Source organism: Pristis pectinata, chromosome 16 (assembly GCF_009764475.1).
Source record: "Pristis pectinata isolate sPriPec2 chromosome 16, sPriPec2.1.pri, whole genome shotgun sequence".
In the NCBI taxonomy this organism is placed as follows: Eukaryota; Metazoa; Chordata; class Chondrichthyes; order Rhinopristiformes; family Pristidae; genus Pristis; species Pristis pectinata.
In genome coordinates, this window is record NC_067420.1 from 27,486,554 (window position 1) to 27,502,715 (window position 16,162).

The following is a 16,162-nucleotide window of genomic DNA, read 5'->3' on the forward strand; positions in this document are numbered from 1 at the left end:
ACATTCCCAAACTGAAGACAACAATAGTGCAATGCCCATAATTTTTGCAACACGATTTTCAACCTCATTGGTCTGAAAAACAACCAGTTTTTGTTTAATCTCAGAACCACCAGCATCTACTAATCCTGTTTCTCCTGAAACCAACACTCTAATTTCATTTGCTGTTCTACCTGAAATAGTCATAGAGAGGTATAGCACAGAACCAGGCCCTTCAGCCCACCTAGTTCTGAAACTTGATGGGGAGAGGCTTCTGAGATGAATCGCCCTCATCTGTGACGACGAGGACATGCCAGGAGACCTCAAACATGCCATAATCATGACCATCATCAAGAAGGGTAACAGCCCTGATTTCAGTAGCTATTGGGATCAACCAGCTACCTACCACAGGGGAAGACATTACAAGGGTCCTCCTCAACTACCTCCCCTCAGTGAACAAAGACCCACTCCCAAATCATAATGTGGATCCCATCCATCATGTGATACAACTGACATAGTGTTCAACACTTAACACCCCAAGAAAAATACAAAGAGCAGCCTCGAACACATTTTTGATTTTATAAAAGCCTTCAATCATGCCAACTGAGGGACAATGGACAATACTTTCAAATTTGGCTGCCTTCAGAAATTTGTGTCCATTCCAGACCTACTACACAACATCACACAAGCTGTAGTTCAAACAAATCCATCACATATCCAATCCCAGGGTAGTCAGACAAGCCAGTGTCATTGCTATAGCCCTCTTGCCAATCTTCCTTGTCACAATAGTGCACTTCAACTACAATGGTGCACCTTGCCGCTAAGATTTTGCATTATGATCAGCACTGCTGTTGGGTCATCTGAAAAAATGAACACCCGTTTCCACACTGCCTTGGATTAATGCATGAAATACAAATCTGAATTAGCATGAATTATAAATTTCAAGTTGTACTTTTTTGCTCATAGTTAGCATCAATTATCTTGTTATTGTAATACATATGTCTCCAGTAACTTGCTCTAGTTCCCTAATTCCTTTTCAACCCACCCCCAGGTACTCTCAAGAATCACTATTTGCTGCTGCAATTTACATAATGTTAAGAGTGAAAATTCTACTTGGAGATTCCAATACTGTTGCATGACTTCAGAATGCGTCTGTGAGGACAAATTCATAGCAGAGGCAAAAACACAAGTGACGTCCTCTGTTGTCATTATTACAGGACCCCCTTCATAGATCCAAAAGATCAATGCTGCGCATGAAGAAGATCTGTCTTAGCTATCTCTGCTTTACCAGAGAGAATGCCAGAGTTATCCCATCTGCTCTAGTGTACCCTACAAGGAATATTAAGAGCAGGGATGCCTCCTGTTGTATCCATGGAAATTTAAAATTGATATCTAGTCCTTCCTAACCTTTGCTAGGGTCTGCTGCAGATTGGTTGGCCTCCAACGCTCCTGTATATCAATTAATCAATAGGGTGACACGGTGAATCTCTCTACACTTGATCTTCAACCCATTCTGAGAGCCTTACATTCCAGGTTACTAGAGTAGATGTTTAACCAAATTACATTTTTCAATAAAATTCAGCGCATTTTTCTAAATATTTTACATATATTATAGAATCATAGAAATGTACAGCACAAAAACAGGCCCTTTCAACCCATCTCATTCACGCGACCATGATCTTATCTACACTGATTCGATTTGCCCCCACTGGACCTGTATCTCTCTATGCCTTTCCAAAAAAATGTTACCATAGTTGCACTTGTGGGTCATCAGCAATTACCATTGAAAAACTCTGTCCTTGAGCACCCTGCTATTGCTGCCCACTGATTCTACACTTGCCCTCCCTCAGCCTCGCCCTGGCAACCTTCTTTTCTCTGTCCCTACTTTCTCACCAAGCACTGCCAACTCCCCTCTCATACCATAGCCCTCAGTCTCTTTGAAGTTATAGCCTGTGTGCACTATGCAGATGAACAACACGTAGGTTAGAAAGAGTTATTATAGAAGTGGAGAAACAATGATTAGGTGATCTTAAAAGAGTTAAGTTTCATTGAGGAGCTTTTGATTTTGCTTATTTAAATATATTAACCAACAATTGCATTTTCATTTCAAAATAGTCTCATGGGATGCACCGAAGTTATTTATCAGCAGATGGCTATTCTGTCAGTATGGCATCACCTGTTCTTGAATTTTATAGCAATTAAAATATGTTAATTTTTATCACTCCATATGCTAGATTTAATTCATTTCCAATCCTATATATCTTGCTATAAAATCTGTTGAAGTTATTACGCTGAAGTGTGACAGTTATTGGGCCTTTGGATGCTTCAGTACCATTCATGGTAAACCTGATGATATATCAGTCCAACTATTACTATTTATTCCAAATTTCGCTTCAAGAAACTAAATGTAACAAAAGTTTTTTAAGTTAAAGCAAACTAGCAAGCATAAGAACATGAGAAATAGAAGTAGGAATATGTCACATGGCACTCAATCCTGCTGCATCATTCAGTAAAATTATGGTTAATCTGATCTTGGCTTCAACTCCATTTTTCTGACTGTTCTCCATAAACTTTGAATCCCCTAAAGTCCAAACATGTGCATCCCACAACCTTGAATATATTCGGTGACTTATGCTTCCAATAATTTGTTCTAGTTCCCTAATTCTTTTCAACATCACCCCCCCCCCCCTCCAGTACCCCCAGAATGGCCTAGGTTAGAGAAATCCAAAGATTCATGGCCCTCTGAAGAAATTATTCATCATCATCTATTTAAATGGGCAACTTCCTTATTCAGAAGCTATGACTCTAGTTCTAGTTCCCTCCTCCCCATGAGAGAAAACATCTTCTTAGCATCTACTGTCATAACCCCTTGGGAATCTTGTATCCTTCAATAAAATCACATCCCATTCTTCTGAATTTCAGTAGGGAAAGGCTCAACTTTTTTTATCCTTTCCTCTTAAGGCAATCTCTTCGTATCAGATATCATTCCAGTAAACTTTCTCTGAACAGCTTCCTGCTTAAATAAGGAAACCAAAGCTGTACACAGCACACAGCACTCCAGGTATGGCCTCACGTACACCCAGAACAGCTGTAACACTTCCTTAGCTTTGTACAATACACCCCTTGCATTCAAGGCTAATATTCCATTTGCCTTTCTAATTAGTTGCCTCACCTGAATGCTAAGTTTGTGATGCAGGTAAATTTCATGATCAACAGTTTAGATGCATGTTTTTTTCCAACTTATAGGATAAATCATTTCCTGGTTTAAATTCTGTAGTTGGAGGTATATTATCAACAGGGCATCTACAGAAATGTTCATTCATAGTCTAATAGTGCATATTGTATTTTGGGTCCAAAATAGATGTGGACAGCAAGTCTTCCAGACAAACCTAATTCCTTTCGGGCTGGGTCAATTCTTCTAAACATCTGAATACCTGTTGTAATGTGTATTACCCAATTCTACATGCAAGGTGAATTGTAATAGCTAACTCTTGAGCAAACATGTCTGTTCCAATGATGTCATGTCGCACTGTAGACAAATTAAGCTTGTATTTTGTTTGTCTGCCAAGAACCATTTTACCTACAATGCTACAGTTCACTTCACTATTCCCTATCCTGGCTAGTTTTCATGAGTACTGATTCTTGCAATCCCAGCATTTGCAACCCATATTTCTTCATTCCATGATCACCTTAATTTCTAACTTGTAGAACATGATTGGCTTGGACTATTATGGCCAAGAAGTATCTGACAATTCTTCAAGCATTATGTAATGTTTCCTGATATCTGTGAAATCCTTATCCAGGTAAAGAGAAGAGAGCCAAATATTTAGGGCCAAGCTACAAGCACATACTTTTGGACCAGATCTTGTTTAAGTTAGCCCACTGCAGATAATCAGTCATCTGGACAGAATGCAGATGGCCATGCAGTGAAGAGCAGAAGGTTCTACCCCAAAACATCCCCGACAGGCTTTGAAAGAAGCTTTGTCTTCAGTAAAAACTGTGTGGCATATCTATAATTTTTAAATGTCTCTAATGCTGAAAGACAGAAAAAAAACTATTAAAATTTAAGTAAGTAATTAAAAATTAATTCAAGTCATTATACTGAGAAGTAACTAGAAATATTAGCTTTAAAGCAAATTTCTTGCCTTTCACTTTATCTACTAATGCAAAGACCAAGAATCCCCACTGACATCAATGGGGTCTCCAGTCTTGCGCTGGGTCTGACCTGACATAAAATTATAGGGGTAGTGGGAAACCTCAATTAGAGTGGCCTGTGCCATTGGACTCCACATGAAGCCCATTGACTGGGGATATTGACAGATTGTAATGGTATCTGTCACTCGGTGGGTCTTGGACTTCCACATTTCACAGTGTCTGCACATGAGTATGAGACTAGCTGAAAATTCAGTAACTAAAGATCTGTGGTTCTGATTGGACTCCAGCCTAGCAAAACTTGCTCCTTAATTCCTTAGAAGCAAGTTCGGGAACTCTTAAGGCCAAATGGAAGAAAGTGAGTGGTTTAAAGATTTTGACATAAACATGTAATTAAATGTGCTTTACACTTTTTAGCTTGGAATCATTGTTGTTGATATTGTTAGCGCTTTCATAAAGAATCAATTTGCGATTTCTGGGAAATATTCTGTTGTCCTGATCACTTTCACAGAATCTGTTTGATAATCAATGTTTTTATTACTTATTGTTTTGAAAGATTTTTCACATTTTATGCAACCGAGCTGGCAATGTTGGAACCTGTCACAACTTATCTCATTGGTGTTATTACTTGGGTGGAAACCTGAGCACATTCCAGTAAAGTTTAATTTGAGTTGACAGAAAACCATTTGTAGTTATTTTCAAATATGCTATTTAAAAAAAGTCAAAAAGGGAAGTCAAAAAGATATGCTTCATTTTAACTGTAAAAAGATGTTAGATTGCAGAAAAGCATTCAAGAATGCATCATAAGCAATAGGATATAGTCCATAAATAAGTTTTTTGCTCTGGATTTTTCTCTAGCCCTTGCTTACCACCAGTAATTTGCATGTTAATAATGACCGCTAAAGTTATATGGGGCATTGGGAAAGGATTGACAAAATATTAATGAATCCCATTTTCTTGAAGCAAGAGGTTGGTTGACACTATCAAAGACTACTTTTATTTTACAACACCGTATTAAAAATCATAGAAAGGCATGCATTTCCCAGTTTTAATTTTCTGTTTATACTAATTTAGCTAATCTTATCAGGTTAGCTTGCTTATTAATTGTGATAGAGGAAGGCAAATTAGTTAGAGTTCCTTGTCCTGAATACTATCCTAAAATCCCTGGAGGAAAATCCACGTATGTGGATTTTGGGAGAAGGCAGTCAGGCCGAACAGTGTTTACCCTTCCTCCCACCATTAGCTATCACCCATGAATCATCATCCTAAGGAGGGAAGAGGAAACTTGGAGAGTGAAATGAAAAAGACTCCTCTCTCTCAAATATGAATGTGTCCTTTGTGACCCAAAAATCCAGTGCTTGCTGAAATGCTACTTGGGGAAGCTAGAACTTTTCAATTCACTTACTCCACTACTGCCTCTCGGAGTTTTTATCAGGGTTATTTACCACAGTTAACAGCTGTTACCCTGGGAGTGGAAACGTCACTGGCACTAGAAGAGGAAGCTGGTCAAAAAAAGCTTGTGCACATTTTGTTTCAGTAACGTCCCAGTGTCACACATTCACCTTCAACATGCCATATATTCAGAAGTCTTGACCATGTGCAAGTATTTCGAAAGCCATTGGTTGAGTTATTTTGTGTTCTAAAAATAACATTGTGTATATATCTTACAGTACAAGGAAATGCCCTATAGCATGTTTCACTTAACAGACTCTGCATTTGCAGTAGGAAATGAAAAAAAAAGTTTTCATTTTTATTCTCTGCCTAAGTACTTAAACTTTAAACCCTAGCTAGTTCACAGAAGTTGAGATGTGTAGTTTATTTTTTCTGAAAGAAAGTGAAACTGAGTGGAGTTCTAAAGCTGCATGTGTATTAAACAGACACATGAACGGCCAGTCCATGGGCAGCAACTTGACCACCTGGTTTGTTTTCCAGAAAATTTCAAGTTTTTTTAAATTGTTTTCAGATTATGTAAATCTTTGTACACAACAGAAGCCACTTGTACTATAGCAGATGCCATGAATTTGAGGGTAGAGCCCAGAGTAGTTGCAGATTTTTCACCCACTCATTTTCTTTTTGGCAAGGTTGGGTCAGGAGCAATCATAATCTCAGAAAGAAAGAATCACAGAGATTGAGGGAGAGAGGAAAAACTGGGAAAAGCCAATCAGATAGTAAGCATCAGGTAAAGCTCTATTAAAATTCAATCACTTTGTTTTTGACCTCCAGTCATTGCTGGCCATCTGGTGAAATTTGTGTTGTGACTTGTTAGCTACTTAACCCGCAAATAGTTGTATTCAGAACTATCAACAACAATGCTTAAACTTAAACATGTTCCCTGAAAAATTTAAAAGACATACAAATGTCCACTTCATGCAATATATGGCCTGCAAAACTCTTGGAATTTGCTTAATTCTTTGGGGGAAAGAAGTGATTCTTTGCAGGATTTCCTCTCGTGGATTAAACTGGCCATCGTCCATGATAATTAAAATGTACACTGTTTGGAAAGTGAAAATCCTTTCCTCATTCCACCCTCTATTTCTCTGTTCTCATTGTTCTCTGCCAATATCATAACAGTGACCATAAAGTACTAGCTTGTTGCAAAATCCACTTATGTCCGTCAGCTTCATCTGGCTTAAATGTGACACTAGGTCTCCCGATATAGTAGGCTCGTAACAGCCTCCTCAGTTCAGGAGCAATTGAGGATGGACAATAAGTACTGGGCCTTGCCAGTGGTATCCACATCCTATAACTCAATACACGAAAAAATACAGGGAACTTTAGATTAAGGAAGAAGTTCAGACAAAAAGTTATTTCTATCTGGTATTTGCTGCCTTTATTTCCTACTTCTCATTGAGAGTAGACTTAGTTCTATAAAATTAGTTACCAAACATATAGGAGGCTTAAAAACCATTATTTAAAAACCAGTTGCATCAATGCTAGATGTACCACTCATGTGATTACCAGAGGAAATTCTGGGGTCATCTATGCCCTGTCCACGATCGTGGAATTGATGCTGAACAATGACTATACCTTCAAAAGAAGGAAGTGTTTTGACTTGAAACTCATGTTGATGTTGGCAATGGGGTAATTAATGTTGCTCTAACTTTTAACTAATTGTTAACTTTGAAGTAGCTCAGAGAATATCAAAAACAATTTTGTTGTGCAGGTGAATAATTTTTTGTCATTTTAGTTGTAAATTAATTATTGTAAAAATAACTATGTCCTTATTGGCCTGGGATGTTCATTTAATTGAATCATATGTAATGCTATTGACTTATTATTTTAAGATTGCAGAAGGAATGGCTTATATTGAATCCAAGAACTATATACACAGAGATTTGAGGGCTGCCAATATTTTAGTGTCTCACATGCTGGTTTGCAAGATCGCTGACTTTGGCCTCGCCAGAATAATTGAAGACAATGAATATACAGCCAGAGAAGGTATGTTAATCCATGGAAGCAGTCTGTGTCCCCAGCTATGTATAAGACATAAATTTGCAAGCCAGCAACTACACCATTATCACAAAGGGTCCCTGAAACTATTGATCAATAATTCTTTATTTCTAATAATCTCTTTTAGCATCTCTTGTTACATTCAATATATCCTCTGTAGCTTTTCATAGCACTCTGAGCCTTCTGAGTTTATACATCTTATTGTAATTTATACAAGCCTTTTGTTTTAGCTTGATTCTATTTGTAACCCAATTCATTGATTGTGGGTGATTTATTCTTCAAGTAAAGCTATGTACAAATTTTGTATTATATTAAAGCTTGCGAATGTTCTATTGCTCATCTGTAGTGTTAACAGCTTGGCCAATTATTTTATTTCTGATCCCTTCAAGATTCACCTTACTTAAATCTAAAACCTTGCTTTGTGCTGTTCTTCATTCCTTCAAATTGAATTTAATCATATTGTGGTCACTGTCTGAAGATGTCCCTTTACTGTCTTATTTTAAGAATATACAGACTCCTTGCTTGCTCATCATTAAATTGACTGCAACCTTATCTCTAAAGTACATATAGTCCCAGAAAACTCTCATCCATGAATTATAAAATTGAGTTGCCTTCCTACTTTGAGCTGTTCTGCTTCTCCAGGTTTGTAAAAGTTAAAATCTGCCATTATAACTAGATGGCATCTGCTGTACACATCCCAGATCTCTGTATTTGTATATTGTCATCCCCAATCACAACTAGCAATAGGTCTAAGGACAACTGAGTTTGTGTCCTTTATTAATCTTTGGTTCCTATGTTTCCAACATGTTGTCATCCCTCCTAAAAATTCACTGTTGAGTTTTCATCCATTGTTGCTGCCACTATTGGTGGCATTCCATTTGTTGATACTGCATGACAGAGTTGAACAGAAGATACGGGAAGCAGCTCAAGCTGCTGAAAGAGGGACCTGTCAGCAGGAGGCCACAGGTGACCAATATGTTTATAGAACAGTTCTCCTCCGTGTACCTCAGTGAGGAACAATGTAAATGATGTCTGCAATCTTTACTGAAATCTGGCTCCTTCCACACTAAACTGGAGGTATTTGCTGCATTTTGCACTTTGCCATCCATTGTTGTATAAAACAGGTCACTGGTGCACTCTATTTGGAAAGAGTGGACTGTATTTCATTCTGACCTACAGTGACCACCAGGTAGAGAGGCACATGGCTTTAGAAAGATTGTATACTGTGACACAATGCAGGGTAGCAACAATTGTCTGTGTATCACTTTGCAGGACTGCACGTGAAATCCACTCTGTACTGAAACCAAAAGATTTTGCACTCTCTTGAAATTCAGTTCATGTGCTACCTTAAGACGCTTTAAGGATCTTCTAGACATTGATTCTATGATCTCCATTTACTACTTTCTAGGTGCCAAATTTCCTATTAAATGGACAGCGCCAGAAGCCATTAACTTTGGATCATTTACAATCAAGTCTGATGTGTGGTCCTTTGGAATTGTTCTTATGGAAACTATCACATATGGCCGTACCCCTTATCCAGGTCTGTAAAGATAGTGAAGTTCTTCAAGCAGAACTGTAGTTTTGTTGCATGAATCATGCCTCTCATCACACCAGCAATACTTATCAAAACATCTACTCACTACATCTGTGAGGTCGATTCTCTTAATGTCATACTGCACTAGTTAAATGGAGTCTTAGTCCTGATTCCGGTCCTTATTTACACTTAAAATTGATTCAATGGGAAAACTGCATCATGTTACCCCTCAGTCAAAGTCGAGTTTATTGTCATATGCACAGGTACATTCATGCATCAGGTTAACCCTCAAATTGTAGGGTGAATGCAATGTTGTGCATCTGATAGTTACCTTGTAACCCATGACTAGTACCTCCAGTCAATTTACTCAATATGACTATTAGTAACAAACATGTAATAAATTATTTCATAAAGTTCTTTTATTCATTTTCTAAATTCATGCTCCATTTGATAAGTGAATTGTGGAAATATGCTAAAGTTTGAAAGAGAGGTGGTGAAAGAATACATTAAAGTACAATGAAATAAATTTAAGCGCTTAGTTACATTTTCTTTGTTTAAAGGAATGTCAAACCCAGATGTGATCCGCTCGCTAGAGCATGGATATCGGATGCCACGTCCAGAGATATGTCCCACAGAGCTGTATGACATCATGATGAAATGCTGGAAAAACAAAGCAGAAGAACGTCCCACTTTTGAATATCTTCAGAGCGTTCTTGAAGACTTCTTTACAGCTACAGAGAGCCAATACCAGCAGCAGCCATAATGAAGTGCCAAGCATGACCAGAGAATGGGACAGTGCGAAAAAAAAGTAACTCAAACCATCCATTTCAGTTTTGACTCATTAAGGTCTGCACTTGCATTTTTGCACCATGTCCAAAGTAAGAATAATTTTTAACATTATTGACTGTAGGCAGTGTATTTTCCATGTTAAATGTTTTCAATAACTTTTTTAAAAAATGTAGTAACAAATATTCTACAGAAACTTAAAAAAAAATCATTAGTTCTTGGATGGCTGAACAAAAGGTTTATTTTTGCTGGAATAATGTTTAAAATAATATTGGTACTGTATTTTCATTGACATCACAATTTATTTTTTCTTGTGCACTATTTTTATACTGAAGGCAGTACTCCCATATCAGACACTGGGTGGTATAGCCCTTTATGCAGCAATATCCATTAGGTGTTTCATAACTAGAAAAATAGTTGAATTATTTCAGAACCACGTAAGGATCTTATAACAGAGTGTTTTTTTAAACATGCACAGCTGTTGTATTCACATAGATAGTAGTCATAGGAAATAACTTAATCTATATGTAGAAAGCTTGAATCATCTAGTCCCAGAATCTGTAAAGTGTAGAGAGTTACTTTAAAAAAAGTTGATGAAAATAACAAGTATTTGATAAAGATTGTAAATATTTTAATAAAGGTTATGAGAACCAATGGAATATCTGCCAATTTCTCTTTTGTGAAGTTAACAATATTAGTCAGGTAAGCTCAGGAAAACTTAGAACACTGAGTACTGATGTGTTCAAACCTACTTCTGACAGAATGATGCTCTTAGCCTGAAGATAAAGCCCCAGGTTGATTTGCTGAAGGTTAAAGTATTTATTTTGTCCTGTTGGAATATTACCAAGCAGGGTCCACTGTCCAAACTAAACATAAAACTTGTAGTTTGGAGCTTGAGTTACTGGAAAAACATACATTTTTCTGCAATGGTAACTGCACCTGCAAACAAGTGAGCTGCAGAAATTTCTGTAGTCCACCAGAATTGTCTTTGGAGCAGAAGAAATGCTCCTGCTCCTGCAGCTTGATAAGAAGAGATATCTACTGAAGCAAAACCAGTGAAGTAATTCTAATCTATAAAAATTTTAAAAAGCCATTAATTTTGTTGGCCTCTTTTATTGTTTGAATATATTTGTTTTTAAGTTTTTTTTTATCAGGTGTGTAAGGTTTGGGAATAATTTATAGCAATGAATGTGCTTGATGCCATTTGTAACAAGAGTGTATCGTTGCTTTGTTTCATATGGATCAGAGTATGCACATGCTCTAAGGTTTATAAACTGCATTTGTTTTTCACATGGCTTGAAAGAATGAAATTATAATTCCAAAAATATACTCATTCACAATGTATATTTGAATTAATGCTTGAAGTGTGAAATAAAGTGCCTTAATCTCAATATTGCTAGTTCTGAAATTTGTCAAATCAAAAACATGGAATTGATAGTAATTCTACACTCTAAAGTGTACAAATTCACATCTGATCTTTACAAATATTTTCATAGTAGTCTTAATATTCAGAGTGGATTTCTTATAAGCAATATTTTCTTGTGTTTGAAATCTAAAGACAAAGTACATGCCCTTATTTTCCCTATGCGCAGCAATTGCAATGGCCAACAGTCCCAACAAAGAACAAAAGAGGAATCTAGGGTTGTATTTCCCCACTTCCCAAAGAGGGGCAACCCATTGCACGATGCATCACAGAGCATACCATCCAGTGCTGAACGAAACCACCTCTTCTCGGTTCCACACTGACAACTTTACATGAATAGTTGAAGTATTGTTTTCTTTACCTTCGAAAAATATCTTAGTGACGTATCTTCATTTCTCTTAAACTTGCTCATAACATGTAAATGATACCTTGTGAGTTTGTTACAAATCCCAGTGTCTGAGAATTAAGTGATTTTTCTGCTTTGTAAAACATAAAGCCAAAGGTTTAGTGAGAATTACCCACCCTGTGTACAAGACCCATTCATTGCTTCCCCAGATCCTGCCCAAACTCAGTTGAATTACAGAGTGTTAGTTGCTTTGGTCCATGGAGATCAATGGAATTCTAGAATTCAAGATCTGTATCTTGACCTGGTCAATTTAGTTTTCAAAAAAAAATGTAAGCATTTAAAACATCCGTTTTTAATTTTGTGGCATAAATGTGATAGCTAAAATCTTCTCCATTCTGAAATCAGAGTTTTGAAATACCTATTCAGAAAAACCCTTAGCTCTTTATGCTCTTGCATTTCCAGAAGCAGAAAACATTGGAAAATCATCAAAAATATATACTTCAGCTGTAGCCTTGTACATTCAGATGTAAATTTTGTTTCTTAATTCATAGTTTGATCTGATTTTGCTCAGCATTCCTGAAATTAACTTATTGGTAAACCACATGCTGAAATTGAGTAAGTGTGGTAGGAAAGTTTTCCAGCTGCAATGTAGGACCTTCCTTTAGCCCATCCCAATCTCAGTGGGTGAAAATAACATGATTATGGAGCAGTGATTAAGACCCCTAGTTTCAATACCTGATCTGTGCTTGTTTGGACTGATCTCAGGCAGGGTGATAAAACACAAAATCTGCAGCATCCTAGCAGGACAAGACTGTGAAAATCATTCAGGGTCTCTGTTTCTGATTATCCAGTGATATACCATCCTTGTTGGATGTGTGCATGTGGGGATTAGATGGGGATAGGATGTCACAAATAGTCATAACATGTCCATCAGGTTAGGCAGCAGCTGATGTAAGAGAAAAACGGTTAAAATATCATGACAAAAAAATCTGAACTGTTCTGATGAAAGCTATCAGTTTGAGACAGTAATACTGTTTCTCCTTCCAAAGGTGCTGCCTGACCTGCTGAGTATTTCCATCCTTTCCATTTTCATTTCATGTTTCCAAATTCAAGTTAATTTGATCTCATAAGATGACACCAAAGTGTGGTAACACCATGAGTGACTGACCCTCTGATTAGATTCACGTATGAAGAGTAAGGAGAGGTACCAGTCAATGGTCAATACCCACAGGTCCTACTGATCATGAATCAAGAGGGTGGGAAGAAAGTTCTATCTCTGTATAAGATACTGAAAGTGGCAGATTTAAAAATTATCAAGAACCACGTACCATCGAGATATTGAAATGTATAGTAAATATTTACAGTCCTTTTGTCGGATAGCCAGCTTAAAAATCAATTCCATCTCCATGGTTGACTTCTTGCCCAGTGACTCTTTCCCCCATTCCCCAATTTGCTGGCTAACTGATTTCCCACACGATTCTCCACAATAGACTAAGATGGCAGATGAGTGGTCCTTGTGCAAGGATCAGTGTGCCATGCTTGTTCTATTATGCACAATGTCTTAGACCTTGTGCATAATGAAGCTTCATTGCTAGAGCACCTCACACACATAACTGGCACGGTCCCCCTCTGCCCCCACCCCCGTGCTCAGTCACTTTAATGTGCATTAAGAATTATAGCCCACTATCTGTTGTAATCTCTTTCTGTTGTGTGCTGGCGCTCCTTCTTTATTTGACTAAACTCTTTTTATTCTTCAATAGTAATCTAGATGTTGGCCAAGATCCAATCCTGCCAGGGTAAGGTTACTGATTCGAGCAAGGAGTAAAGCAGCACTGGCTCCTGTTAGCCCTTTCTTTGTGCCACTTCCTTGCTCCATGCCATTCCCCCATAACCATCTCCCTTTTCCCTACCCATCTCTTTTTTTTAATTCCTCCTATTTTCCTTATCCTTTAAGCTTCCCACACTCTTGTGTCTTCCTTTTTTCTTTACAGGCACCCTCATTCCAAAAATTTTGTTTCAGGCTGTTCTTCCCCAGGTTTGGAGTCTGCCCCCCCCCCCCCCCCCCACCCCACCTCCCGCCACTCAATTATTTCCTAAATGAAAGCTGGAATCCACAGTGATAAGGATGAACACCCCCGGGACTCGAGGGCCATTGGAAGTGATGGCCTGTAATGGCTGAGGAAGGAGAACACATTTTAAAAAAGGGGAAAACCCAAACTGGTGCATAGTTTTGGAGGAGCAGCAGCACCACCTAGTGTCATAAAGAATGAAAGTAAATTCAGAGAATTAGAGGTTTGGTAGGAGGGGCCAGGCACTGTTGTAGAACTTAAGTATTGGCCGATTCTCCCCCTTTTCCCCCTCGCCCCCTCCCCCATTTCCACTATTTTTTGTTGCCACTAAAATACCATTCTGGATCATGCTGTTGCACTTTGTGAAAGTTACATAAACAGCAAGAATTTCAATTTTGAGGCACACAGAGCATTGTGTTGTCAGAATTTCCTGTGTAATGCAATGCTGAAGTTCACCATCAGTTTCAGCACAGCATTCCCCACTGATATGTTGAAAGTTCTTGCAATTTCCAGCATTGTAGCCCAGCAACTACAACCTAGGTCTTAAAGGGCCATTGCACTTAACAACTACAGGGGAGAGTTGCTCCTGAATGAATGGCTGCCATAACAGTGAAGACAGGGGACGGTGTAGTGGAGTGCTCCCATAGTGTCCATGGGACCAGGATAGGCTGGTGAAGAACTGTGCCCTAGGAGACCCTACCTCTGTACATTGAGAGTCTCCAGAGTAACAGCTAGGCATTCCTGACAGGAGGCTGCAGGAAGGTCTCCGTAATCATGCAAATGCAGTTATGAATACCCGCCCTTTGGGAAGTCTGCAATGCAGGCAAATGTCTGTACCCACTTAGCCTGCTCTTTGAGCTAAAGGCAAAGTGAATGAAATCCTACCTTGTGTATTGTGTATAGAGCAACGAGCAGCAAACTGTGAGATGTGACAGAGATTAGCAGCACCTGCCTAGAATAACACTGAGGTTAGGAAGTTGGAAGGATTCTTCAACCTTGCCTCCATGGGCTGAGCAATAAAGGCAAAAGGCAAAAGTAAGGTTGTATTTGAATTCACAGGAGATCCCAGATCGTTATGAAGATAATGAACACAGTGAGTGTTGTCTTCAACCTTGCCTCCATGGGCTGAGCAATAAAGGCAAAAGGCAAAAGTAAGGTTGTATTTGAATTCACAGGAGATCCCAGATCGTTATGAAGATAATGAACACAGTGAGTGTTGTTCCTTTCAGGGAAACTAGCTGAAAAAACCTGGTTTAACTGTGACTAAATGTGGAGTGTCTTTTTTTTCAGACATTTGAGGTTGGGAATCTCACTACAGTCGGCATTTGTTGCTCTCACATTAATGTCTATTGGGACAGATCTACTTTGGAATAAAATTGTTTGGACAAAGGTGGGCAATTTTCCACATCGTCAGGAAGATGCCAGTGTTGTAGCTGTGCTAGAACAGCTTATCTGGAGGTATCACTTGATCTACAGAACAGTTCCTTAGTGCTACAGCCAGGAGTGCTACAGAGAGTGCTACTGTCTCTTGCCTTGCCTTTTTTGTATCCAGTGATCTCTAGCTATTTCTTGATATCAGGCAAAGAAAAACCTGGGAATTATAGACCAGTAAGTCTAACATCTGTGGTAGGTAAGTTGCTGGAGAGGATTCTGAGGGATAAGATATATGTACATCCGGAAAGACGGAATGATTAGGGGTAGTCAGCATGGCTTTGCGTGCAGGAGATCATGTCTTATGAACTTGATTGAGTTTTTTGATGATGTGACAAGAAAGTCGATGAGGGCAGAGTAGTAACCTGGTTTATATGGACTCCAGTAAGATCTTTGATAAGGTTCCACTGGGTAGTATGCTCTGGAAGGTTAGATTGCGTGGAATCCAGGGAGAGCTGGCTAATTGGATACACAATTGGTTTGATGGTAGAAAGCAGAGGGTGATGGTAGAAGTTTGTTTCTCGGACTAAAAGTCCCTGGCTCGCGGTGTGCCTCAGGGATTGGTGTTGGGCCCATTGTTGTTTGTCGTCTATATCAACAATTTGGATAAGAATGTACAAGGCATGGTTAGTAAGTTTGCAGATGACACTAAAATAGGTGGTATAGTGGACAATGAAGAAGGTTATCAAAAATTACAGGGGGATCTTGATCAACTGAGTAAGTGGGCCAAGGAATGACAAACAGATTTTAATTCGGATAAGTGTGAGATTTTGGAAAGTCAAATCCAGGTAGGACTTTCACAGTGAACGGCAGGGCCCTGGGGAGTGTTGTAGAACAGAGGGACCTTGGAGTACAAGTACATGGTTCACAGAAAGTGGAGTCACAGGAAATAGTCAGGCTGGTGAAGAAGGCTTTTTGCACGCTGGCCTTCACAAGTCAGGGCATTGAGTATAAAAGTTGGGAGGTCATGGTGTGGTTATACATGACGCTGGTGA

At 38.6% G+C, this 16,162-nt stretch overlaps 1 protein-coding gene across 3 annotated transcripts in view; it reads left to right on the top strand.

Annotated features, from left to right (window-relative positions):
- LOC127578714 (tyrosine-protein kinase HCK-like) overlaps positions 1 to 11,289 on the top strand; it is an 84,047-nt gene extending 72,758 nt beyond the window's left edge. For all 3 annotated transcript variants that reach the window (XM_052031055.1, XM_052031057.1, XM_052031056.1), the window contains exons 11-13: positions 7,413 to 7,566; positions 8,987 to 9,118; positions 9,673 to 11,289. In XM_052031055.1, the coding sequence (XP_051887015.1) occupies positions 7,413 to 7,566; positions 8,987 to 9,118; positions 9,673 to 9,875 (489 nt within the window). In that variant the 3' untranslated portion in view covers positions 9,876 to 11,289. The remainder of the gene's footprint in view (positions 1 to 7,412; positions 7,567 to 8,986; positions 9,119 to 9,672) is intronic.
- Positions 11,290 to 16,162: the final 4,873 nt, after the last annotated feature.